We start from the raw sequence: 12,437 nt of genomic DNA, 5'->3' as shown, positions 1-12,437 counted from the left end.
ATGGTAATTCTGTGTGTTAACATTGGTATAATTAAAAATCTATTTAATATTTAAATTTAATAGTGTTACACACTTTCATAATTTGAGCATCTGTGTGGTTTTTTTTCTTGCCTATTTGTCTTGAAAATAGTTTAAAGTTACTCTTTCAGAGGCTGACATATTAACTTATCTCCTACTTTAACATCAAATTAAACTGGCTTCAGATACACATACACATGCACACACACAAGTACAAACATACATACATGTACATTGAAAATGGAAGTACAATTTGACCTGATATTTTAGGGGTTCATTACCTATCAGAATCTAAAGTATGTGTGACTTCTGATCAGGTAATTTTCCCTCTAGTTATAGAACTTATAGAAGTACTCCCAGCAATAGAAAGAGATAATTACACACAAAAAATTGTCATTTACGGTAATCTTTACAAAAAGCTTTTTAAATGTTGGTACAAAACTGAGAGGTAGAACTAAACATAGAGAAACGGATTTGGGAAGGTGTAAAGCTGTTAAGAAAAAATAAATAAGCAAACTATAATCACATTTTGCTAAAATAAAAAAAAATATAGTAAAATGGAGTTACATGAAGTTCTTCCAAACATACTATATTTGGGTCCTAGGGCTGTTCTAATAGGATTGTCTGAATGAACAGAAATTTATTCTCTCACAGTTCTGGAATCTAGAAGTCCTACTTCAAGGTGCTAGCAGAACCATGCTCTGTCCAAGGCTCTAGGAAAGACTGCTTCCTTGTCTAGTCATAGCTTCTGATGGCTCCTGGAAAGTCGGCAGTTTTTGATTTGAAGACACCATACTCAAATCTGTACTTCCATCTTCACACTGCCTTCTTCCCTGTGGTTCTCTGTATGCCATCCCTTTCTCTTGAAGGGACACCACTCATTGGATTTAGGACCCACCCAAATAGCAAGATTTCATTTAGCATATAATTACATCTGCAAAGATCTTATTTCCAAGTAATGTTTATTTTGAGAAAGAGAGGGACAGAGACAGAGAGTGGGAGGAGGGGCAGAGAGAGAGAGAAGAGAGAGAATCCCAAGCAGGCTATGTGCTGTCCATGAAGAGCCTGATGCAGGGCTTGATCCCATGAATCACAAAATCATGAGCTGAGCCAAAATCAAGAGTTGGATGCTTAACTGACTGAGCCACTAGGCTCAAATAAAGTCATATTATAAGGCTCCAAGTAGACATGAATTTGTAGAGGACATATCATTCATACTACTACATATACACAGCAAAATACTAGTTCAAAACTGTATATCCTCATTGTTTTAAAAAAACTTTTCTAATGTTTATTTATTTTTGAGAGAGACAGAGACAGAATGTGAGTGGGTTAGGGGCAGAAAGAGAGGGAGACACAGAATCCGAAGCAGGCTCCAGGCCCCGAGCTGTCAACACAGAGCCCGACGTGGGGCTTGAACTCATGAGCTGTGAGATCATGACCTGAGCTGAAGTCGGACACTCAACCGACTGAGCCACCCAGGCGCCCCAATCCTCATTGTTTTTAAAATATGGATAATTTTGGTTTATCTTTAGAGATTTTGATAATTATTATTTATGTTTAGTCATTCTGCCTATTTTTCAAGATTACAGGCATTTTCCCCTATTATTGTAATAGTGTTTAAAAAGCTACTTCTTGTTTTTATTTAAATTCCAGTTAAGCTTAATAATCTATATATAATTAATTTTATGATGTGAGCTCAGTCATTCTCAATTAGTCACTTCTGATATCTTTGTAAACTCTTGAATTAAAAGAACCCCTTCCAGGCGCCTGGGTGGCTCAGTCACTTAAAGCGTCCGACTTCGGCTCAGGTCACAATCTCATGGTTCATGAGTTTGAGCCCCAAGTTGGGCTCTGTGCTGACAGCTCAGAGCCTGGAGCCTGCTTCAGATTCTGTGCCCCGCCCCCGCCCTCCCCTGCATGCACGCTCTGTCTCTCTCAAAAATAAATAAACATTAAATTTTTTTTTTAAAGAACCCCTTCCAGAATTGTTAATGACATGAAAGTAACTGGATATTTGCAGTATCATTCTTTTTGCTCAGGAGGAACAGATGAGGCAAGAACACAATAGTGAATGATCCCATGAAGACTTGTTCCTGTTTAAGTGAGCTAGCTGCTTAGGACAGCCGCTGGGAAGGAACAGGTGCTCATAATAATGTCTAATATTTGAGTGCTTTCAGTGCATTACATGTTTAGTCCCTTCAAGAACTCTATGCATAGACAGGGGTGCCTGGGTGTCTCAGTCAGTTGAGTGTCCAACTCTCGGTTTCAGCTCAGGTCATGATCTCCTGTTTCATAGGACTAAGCCACATGACTGGCTTTGCACTGACAGTGTGGAGCCTGTTTGGGATTCTCTCTCTCCCCTTCTCTGTTCCATCCCTGCTCATTCTCTCTCTCTCTCTCTCTCTTCTCAAAACAAATAAACTTGAAGAAAAATAAATAAAATCCAGTTAGTTAACATAACGCAGAGTATTAGTTTCAGCTGTACAACATAGTCCACACTTCCATAAAATACCTGGGGCTTATCACAAGCACCCTCCTTAATCCCCATCACCTACTTAAGCCCCCCCACACACACACCTCCCCTCTTGTAACCATCAGTTTGTTCTCTATAGTTAAGAATCTGTTTCTTGGTTTGCCTCTCTCTCTTTTTCCCCCTTTGCTCATTTGTTTTGTTTCTCAAATTCCACATAGAAGTGAACTTCAATTTTCTTTTTTCTTAATTGGAAAAAGCAAAAAATTAAAACACATTAAATACCCATCAATAGTCATAAACTTTGGTGGATAAAAATACAATAAATTTGTTTTTTTCTTATTTTTATTATATGTGTGTTAGTATACATATAGAATTACATGTAATAATATTGTTATTATTATAGTTACAGCAATTGATTGTTTTATGGACTGAGCTGTGTCCCCCAACAATTCTTAGGTAGGAAGCCTAATCCCTGACCCCTTATATGACTGTATTTGGAGATAGGGCCTTCAAGGAGGTAATTAAGGTTAAATGAAGACATAAAGCTGGGATGCTAATCTGAAAGGATTGGTGCTCTCGTAAAAAGAGGAAGAGATGCCAGAGCATGGTCACATATATACTCTCTCTCTCCTTCTGTGCATGCACAAAGGAAAGACCAAATGAAGATACAAGAATCCAGCTGTCTACAAAGCAGGATGAGATGTCTCGCTAGAAACCAACGCTGGTAGCATCATGACTTCTAGTCTCCAGAACAGTGGGAAAGTAAATGTCTATTATTTAAGCCACTCAGCCTGGCATTTTATTGTAGAAGCCCAGGCTGATTAATACATTCTGGGTAGAATTATAGCTGCTGTTAAAATAAGTTCACTTTCTTTTCTTAAATGACAAATACTTGTTAGCTGAAATTTGTTAAATTCATAAGTTTAATTTGTTTCACATTGAAAACACTCTTTAGCAACCTTACAGGCTGACAGTAAAAACTAATAGTAGCCATCAAAACCTTAAACAATTAGCTTTTAAATATTGTTTCCCTGGAGCACTGGATGTTATATGTAAGTGATGAATCAGCAAAATCTACTCCGGAAACCAATATTACACTGTGTGTTAAGTAACTAGAATTTAACTAAAAACTTAACATATAATTAAATAATAAATTATAAGTAAATACAGCCTTCAAACTAAATAAATAAAATAAAATAATTAATGTCATTTCCCTTTAAGATCTTAGCAGCCCATATTGTCCCTAATAGAATTCTATGTTAAGCTTCAATTGTTCCCTAAGAAGAATACACCTAAAGAGAATATCTGGCCAATTATCTTAGTGTGTCACAGTAAACACTATTTATCCAGCTCTATTATCATTAGGTAAACTATAAAGACAAATGTTCCTAATACTGTCCTAAGAAAAATCTCATCCATTTGCTACTTTTCATAGCAAATATTAAAAAATTATGTGGTAACTATGAGGTAGCATAGGTTAAGGCTAATAGAAAAATTTATAGTTCATTTACTTAATCTGCTTGTGATGAAAAGAGTGAGAGAGGTGAGATTCAGATATGTCTATTACAGATAATATATATTATAGATCTGCATATTACATGCATATAATAGATAAAGAATATACTATAGATATGCATATTACATTAACATATATAATATAATAATATATAATATATAATTAATATATATTTACATTATGTGGGTATTATAGATTACATAGATATTGCAAATTGTGAACACACACACATTCACACACAAACACACACCTTCACTGACCTTTATTCTCATAGGTTATGAACACTAGGAAGAGTCAACTCAGGGTTACATGAATCCATTAAGTTACCCTTAATTTTCTCCATTTGGGCTTCTCCCAAACTACCAAATAATTAAAAAATAATAATTTTCCAAAATATCATATTACTTTATTTTCCACAGACAATTCTTGTTTTTAATTGTTTTTAATGTTTATTTATTTTTGAGAGCTAGCAAAAGAGAGAGAGAGAGAGAGAGAGAGCAAATGGGGGAAGGGCAGAGAGAGGAAAACACAGAATCAGAAGCAGGATCCAGGCTCCAAGCTGTCAGTACAGAGCCCGATGCCTGGCTCGAACTCACAAACTGTGAGATCATGATCCGAGCAGCAGTCAGATGCTTAATGGACTGAGCCACTCAGGCACCATTTCCAGACAATTCTTAATGCCATCATTACAAATACTTTTATGGAGCATTCATTTTCTCTCATATTCTCTCTCTCTCTCTCTCTCTCTTATACTCTCAAAGGTTACAATTTTTTTAAGAAGTAGATTTGTAAGAATAGATTTCATAAAGGTTTTTAAAATTAACAATAGGTTGTTAAGCACGAAAAATATTAAGTTGTGAATTTAAATTGAATAGAAGTACAGGAAAGCAAGCTCAGTAATTTCTGTTATTTCTCATCTCTTTATACAGAGCTACAAGAAAAAGATAAATGTAGCCCAATTGATGGCTAGATGTTTAAAAATATGGTATTGATCCGATATTGAGCAATTATCTTAATATACTTACTATAATATATATCTATTTATAAAAAACATTAAAGTCTTTTGTTGCAGACCTTTGTTGGTAATTGATCTGGAATGCAATTTATTCTCTCATTGATAGGATCATTTAGCTCACTTGGACACTTTCCTGAACCAGGAAACACAGTGGTTGTACGAGTGGTAGGTGGGCTTGAAGTAGAATTACTAATCGCTAGGAAATAGAGAGGTCAATAAAATAAAACACTGTATTAAATTAATATTTTCATATTGTGGGGGTAATAATTACCTTACATTGTAAGAACAACTAAATTTATATATAATAAAAATAAAAATAAATTTTACATTAATAAAAAACTGACACTTTCAAGTCCTGATTACCAAAGGAAGATATCCAAATGGTATTTAAAAATTGTGCAGAGCCTGACTGTTTTTGTAGAAAACCAAAATATTTTCACAGAAGGTCTTGAGGTAGATTCAAAAGGAAACAAAATGTACATTCCACCATATTTATAAAAAATGTGTTTTATAGATGAAGAAAGAAGATGGAGAAATATGGATGGGAGAAGGAAATAGAGAAAGAGACAAGAATTACTGCAGAAGAGAGAAAGGTAAGAGGGAGAAAACACGTTGGAGTGAACAGAAGAGAAAGCAGGGCACAGCAAAGAAAAGTAAATCCCAATTCTATATAAGACCTTTCCAGTAATCAGATATGGGTAACAAAATTGGTTACTTCACAAAGTAGTGAGTTTGCAGTATACTAGAAGAAAGTAAAACAAACGACTAAGAGCAGTAGAAAATTAACTATGGTTAGACTACAAGATACTTTGTAACATTATCCTTGCCAGTCCTGATTTGGTCTAGAGAGAATGATGAAAAAGGGAAAGCAGGTGAGGTGGATAGGAGTAGTATGCATTTACTCTAAATGAGGATAGAAATATTCAGAAAAAAAATAGATAAACTTTTCAAGCTTTGTTTCACCTTCCCTCTATCCTTTTTTTGTTATACATCCTCTCTCCTTTAAAAAAACAAAAACAAAAAACAAAAAACAATACTGAGCCTAAAATAAAGAGGGAAGTCCCATAGATTTTCCACCCCCCCCACCCCCACTTTTCCAAGTATCTGAAGGCCAGAGCAAAAACCTAGGTATTTCCATTAATTAGAAGAACCTCACTAAAAACAGTAGATGATTATTCCTCCTCCTTCCATTAACACCTTGATCCCTTTGCCTCTTCACTATTTCTCAAGCAACACAACGTGGGGAAGGTTATTAATGTCAAAGCAGATAGATTCCTTAATTACAACAGCTCTTAACTAAAATAACTGTAATAGACAGAAAAAACTGGAGTAATTATGTAACTTCCCAGAGATCTTTTTTAACATTTCATCTCATGTAGATAACTTTTAAAAACCCATAACTAATATGGAGTAAAGTTTCTTTAACTTCACTATAATGTGTAAGTATTTTTTAACATTACTTACCTTCAACAGCAGGTGTCCTAGTTGCTAAAACAGCAATTAGGGCAATAGCTATTATAGTAACTATAGCAAAAAGGACAATCAGAGAGATTTCTAATCCAGAAAATTTCTTCCTTGCCATCTAAAGAAAGAAAAGAAATATATGTTTAAAATGTAAAATATGTACTTACAGTACACCACCATCATTATCATTAAAGTATATACATTCCTCTTTTTTTAGCTACAACACAAGCAGAGCTGCAGACGGCTCTGTTTATAATCTAAATAAATATTGGCAAAAATGTAAACTACACTTGCAATTTTTAATAAACTGAGTGAATTTGTGATACACATTATTGTGGTAACTAAGATGAAACATAAATGGTGGAAAAGCAAAGCAAAGATCTTTCAGCAGATGTGCCTTGCTCTCTCATTTTAGGGCCTTTCTCAAGTGAAAGAAACCTACCACTTGCACTGTGTTCCCTACTTCTCACAATTTTAGGAAGGAGATGATGTTATCCACATTTTGCTTCTTAGCAACTTCAAGCTTAGAGAAAATAAGTTATTGTCTCTCAAAGTCAAAATGATTTTTAACCATAGTTAATACAATTGGATCTCAATTTCAATACTGCTTTCTTATAACAATACTGTGGAAAAGAATATAAATATATTTGGAAAGAATATACATATGAATATAAATATAAAATATTGTGAAAAATTATATATGTATACAGTATATATTTGGGAGATGTCATTTAAAAAAAGGTTTGAACTGCATGATCTCCAAGTTCCTCCCTCAAAATGAAAATAAAATATACTAAACTCTTGTAACAAACACAGGTGCTTATTTTCTGATAACATAATACATTTCAGTTAGTATACAGAGGATACTTAAATGTAGATTGGGAAGAGCTTTTTTTCCAGCGATTATCTTAAATTTTATTTGTTTAGTTTAGTTTTGACCATACATCTCTCATCTCTCTTAGTCTTCAAGTTTCCCTGACTTTTCTGTATTCTATGATTTTTTATATAAATCTTATTCAATGGCATATACCCAGGTGGGAATTTAGAATTTTCATGGTAAATGCTTTAATAAATTGCAGATATTATTTTTCTTAGATTTTATTTAAATTTTAGTTACTTAACATACAGTATAATATTAGTTTCAGTTGTGCAATACAGTGATTATAAATTGCTGATTTTAAAATAAAACTTTTTGGCCTCTCACCCTAGCCTCTTCTGTAATTATCTAGATCAGTTCATATCCAGTTGCCCCAACCTAAAAATTTCTTTCATTCATTCATTCAAAAGGCCTCTTGGTTCTACCTCCAAAATATTTTCAGAATTATACCTTCATCTTAACCCCAACACTGCAACATCTTTTTTGTATAACATATCTTCTTAGTACATGTTGTTTAGTCTTTCTTCAGTCCTTCCATATCTGCTTTTCTAGGTCACTTCCAATTTATGCCAGTTCAAATGCCATGTCCTTTGTGAGTTCTTTCCTACTCTTAGAGGCAGAGTTAATCCATCCTTTTTTCCATTTTACCATATTACATAGCATATCTACTGCCCTTCTTTATATATATGTCAATTTCCTTAATTGTTGCTCTATTCTTACTAGCAATAATCATGAAAGTAGTTCAGAGCCTGACATCAAGTAAGCACAATTCATTTTTTAAACTGCACCTTATGAATGAATGTTTAAAGATTAGCATTCAATTTTAATATATGATTTCCTATTACACATATGTAAGCTGTTTATTGTATCTGTAATCTTCAAAGAACCCAAATGTAAACTAGACTTAATCAAAGTGACAGAGGATATAGGAGGTTGTTGAGAAAATGAAACCCAACTGCTCAATGTTATGTGAGAAAGGACACAGTTGCATTTAATGTTTAACTTCAGATAAGTTTGTCTCACTCAAAGTAATATCTTTGGTATCAAGAAGCCAATAAGGATTGTGCTTTTCTTTTGTTAAGAAAAGTCTAAAAACAAAAATGCATATTGTTATGAAGCAAACCCTCTTTTATCTAGAAGAATCAGAACAAAATTAATGTATTAAAATTAAATTACTCATGTGAGTACTCATAAACAATCAGTACTAAAATTGTTCATGTGCTGTAGGTGGTAATTACATTGATCACATTTTGGATCACAGCAATTTTAAGCAAAACACTTTTCGGGAAATTATATATTGATGTCCTTTCTGTGTAAATTTATTTTAAAAATGAGTAATACTTTACTAGATGGTAGTTTAATGACTTTGTAAAAAAGATTTGCTAGAAAAGATTAAATGTTTTTTAACTGTAGCATTCTACTCCACCTATACATAGTTTCTTAAATAAAATACATTTAGTCATACTTAGAATATTTCTACATATTTTAAGATATGTTTTGATTCTTACTTTTTTCTATATGAAGTAGTTAAACAAAACTTGCTTTGATTCACTTATAATGAAGAGCTGGGGAAAGAAAATATTCTCATATCTTAAAAAAATTTAAAAATGTTTTCTCCTGTTTTAGTACAAAGACTATATATTTAAAATGGCAAATGAAAATAAGCTGTCTTTTCTTTTTTAAAGAAGTAGAAATAGACAGGAATATTGCTAACATGAATTAAAGGAATACATAATTACTTAGAAACATGAAAGTAATGAAGAAATATGATCCATAAACGTACCTTATTTCATAGCCTGTTCTGTTCACTATGCCGTACCAGAGCTGGGTAAGGCTGCAAAAGTTATGATCAAGGAAACTGCTCAGATATATATTGAGCTACTCATAAAGTTTTATTGCACCTTCACCAGCTGTCAGTATTTAATAAACTTCAACATGCGTCGAAAAAAAACCTTAACCCTGAAAATAGTTGCATAAATAATTCTGTATAGGAATCTAAGTTAATTAATAATTGTGCCCTCAGATAGTCTTTGATTCCTGAAGCTATGAACTAGCCCAAGAACATAAAAGTGTTTATTTATATTGTTTTCTTTTCATAATTTTATTTCTTTCACTATTTAGATATTGTTTGAATAACTGTCTTATCTAATTGTGTGAAATTTAAACTATTACTAAAACGTAGAAACATATTGGTAAGGTAGATCTGGAAAACATTTGCAGGAATTAACAATTAGAAGATAATATTTAATGGAAGATAAATAAAATAGATATAAAATAGAAGATAATATAAAAAAGCAATGATTAAATAAAAGTTATTTCCTGTGTCTCATTATTAACTTTAAGGTTGAAAGACTGAGCCAATCTGTAAGACTAAAATGTAAAAGTACAGATATATAAATAAGTAATTCAGAAATAAAATCAACATTTTATCTATATTTTTTATTTATAGCACAAATTTAATTATCAAAAATTATATTGTAAACAACATTTCATACAGTAAAATTATAGTATCAATTACATTACTTGTTTAAGTTAGTATAGTGTTTAGGAGCAAAGGATTTAATATAAGAGACCTGGTTCCAAACGCCAGCTGTACTACATATTCCTAAGAAACTGTGGGCAAATCTGTTAATGTTTTTAAGCCTAAACCTCTTTACAAAGAGGTAATAAAAATATCTACCCAAAGAGTCATTGTGAGATTTATATGCACTAACATAATCTATTAACATTATTGCAGCTCTGTTATCAGAGATTACAATTTGAAGTGCTTAGTGTCTGAGTTCTGCACACGATCTTGGCACTATCTTTTCAAAGGAATATATATTAAAATAATGTGGTCACACAAAGTACAGTTACTGGTTTTTTGAGACAATCTGAATAGGAGTAAAAGAAGTGAATACATGGATTACTGTCAAGACTTAGGGGGAATATAAAGGAGAACTTCCAATATATAAAGAGCAGTGATATGGAAATAACATTAGAATCATTCTAGATTGTCTCAGTGGGCAGAAGTCCAATGTAATAGAAATTATGAGTGATTTACTCTCTACTCACATAGCACACAATTATGCATGTGGAAAAGTCATTCAAAATACTGAATTAGAGTCAGGATGTGAGTGTAGCAAGGTCACAGAATATAAAGTCAATGTACAAAAGTCAATCATGTTCCTACGTAACAGTAATTGGAAACTGAAACTTAATATATTACATATAAATATATTTTTTATTTTTTTATTTTTAGATTTCTTTATCTAAAAAAAAATATATAAAGAGAAATATATAGAGAGATATATATCTAACATATATCTCTACAGATATAAATGGATAGATAATTTATGATAGCATGAAAAATGAATATTTAGGTATAAATCTAACAAATATATGCAGACTATTCTGAAAACCACAAAATGTTGATAAAAAAAGTTTAAGATCTAAATAAATGGAGAGATAAACTGTATTCATGGATTAGAAAACTGAAAATTATTAAACTGTTTATTCTTCATAACTAGATCTACATATTCAATATAATATCAATAAAAATCTCAGGAAATAAATATAGACAAATTGATTATAAATTTTCTACATCAATGTTTATAGAAGCTTTATAATTTCCCCAACCTGGAAACAACTAAGGTGCCCATCAATACCTGGCATACTACTCAGGAATAGAAGTTATGAATATTGATTCATGCAACTATATGGATCAATCCTAAAATTCAGGTTAGTTGTTTTCTCTGCAATTTAAATTTTCTGATTGGCTCAAAATAAAGTAATTAATTAGCAATTTGTCTACCCTTTGTTTTTTTTCTCTTCTAAGAGTAATATCAAACACTCCAGTGTCTCACATCTTTGAACTGAAACTAATTCTGTCAAGTTTTAATTAATATTTTGTACATTTTCTTTTATGTGTAGATATATTTTAAGAAATACTGTTTGTTCTCTCGATTTAAAAAGTTTATGTGATTTGAAATTTTCATGCCTTCTCTTTCATATCCAGGTTTCCATGTCTGGTGCTGTGAGCTGGCCTTTGCCTTGAACAGTTTCTTTAAATGTTTATTTATTTATTTTTGAGAGAGAGAGAGAGAGAGAGAGAGAGCGCGAGAGCGCGCGCACGCGAGAGCACATGCGTGAGTGGGGGAGGGGCAAAGAAAGAGGGAGACAGAGTCCTAAGCAGGCTCAATGTTGCCAGCACAGGGCTAGACAGAGACTCTGAATCTGGAACCAGGAGAGTTGTGGCTGCTTAGCCAACTGATCCACTCAGGTGCTTTTGCTTGAGCAGTGTCTTTTGTTTCCATTGTTCCATACTTCCTCCCACCCTAGCTCTGGTTCCATTCATTAACTTCACCACCAGGGGAGTAATGTGTTCATGAATTGCTAGGAGGTAAATTCAAACAAAACTATAATATAAAGGTATTCAATTATAGACATAAAATTATATACAATAATGAAAAATGTGTTTTAACTTAAAACATAATTTTATCTAAAAGTAATTGTGAGTTTAATTTTTTTTATTTATTAATATATAAACTATACAAAATTCTAAAACTGCATTAAGTAAATTAACAAAAATTGAGTTAGGGGTGCAATAGGCAAAAAAAGTTGTAAACACCAACAGTGAAATGGAACCATACTTGATGATTGACACTTTTACTAAACAGAACAGATTAGTGTTCAACTACTCTCTTTATGGACTCTGTTCTGTTTAGACTTTCTAATGTGCATTTCAGAATTTCCAACATATGGTGGTTAAATCATGCATATCAAACATACACTTTGGGTTAAAACTAATATAATTTATAATCCCATTTACAATTGCACCAAAAACAATTAGATACCTAGGAATAAAAGTAACCAAAAAGCTGAAAGACCTATACTCTGAAAACAATAAAACACTGATGAAAGAAATTAAAGATGACCAAAGATATGGAAAGACATTCCAAGCTCATGGATTGAAAGAAAAAATACACACACACACACACACACACACACACACACACACATATATATATATATATGTATGTATTGTTTAGGTTTCTTTATTTTGAGGAACTGAGAAAGCACATGCATGCAT

At 32.4% G+C, this 12,437-nt stretch overlaps 1 protein-coding gene across 4 annotated transcripts in view; it reads right to left on the bottom strand.

Moving 5' to 3' along the window:
* The window catches only part of SI (sucrase-isomaltase), a 155,231-nt gene that overhangs the window by 92,056 nt on the left and 50,738 nt on the right, over positions 1–12,437 (bottom strand). Inside the window, exons 1-3 of one of the 4 annotated variants that reach the window (XM_053903664.1) lie at positions 9,150–9,256; positions 6,490–6,607; positions 5,085–5,221 (exon numbers count right to left, since the gene is read on the bottom strand). In XM_053903664.1, coding sequence (XP_053759639.1) covers positions 5,085–5,221; positions 6,490–6,607 — 255 coding nt within the window. In that variant the 5' untranslated portion in view covers positions 9,150–9,256. Of the gene's footprint in view, positions 1–4,270; positions 4,298–5,084; positions 5,222–6,489; positions 6,608–9,149; positions 9,257–12,437 lie in introns of those variants that run through there. The other 3 variants (XM_053903663.1, XM_053903666.1, XM_053903665.1) reach the window with 3 other exon arrangements.

This window comes from Panthera pardus, unplaced genomic scaffold, assembly GCF_024362965.1.
Source record: "Panthera pardus isolate Hobbes unplaced genomic scaffold, ASM2436296v1 HiC_scaffold_16, whole genome shotgun sequence".
Lineage (NCBI taxonomy): Eukaryota > Metazoa > Chordata > Mammalia > Carnivora > Felidae > Panthera > Panthera pardus.
This window is presented reverse-complemented; position numbering and strand designations above follow the sequence as displayed.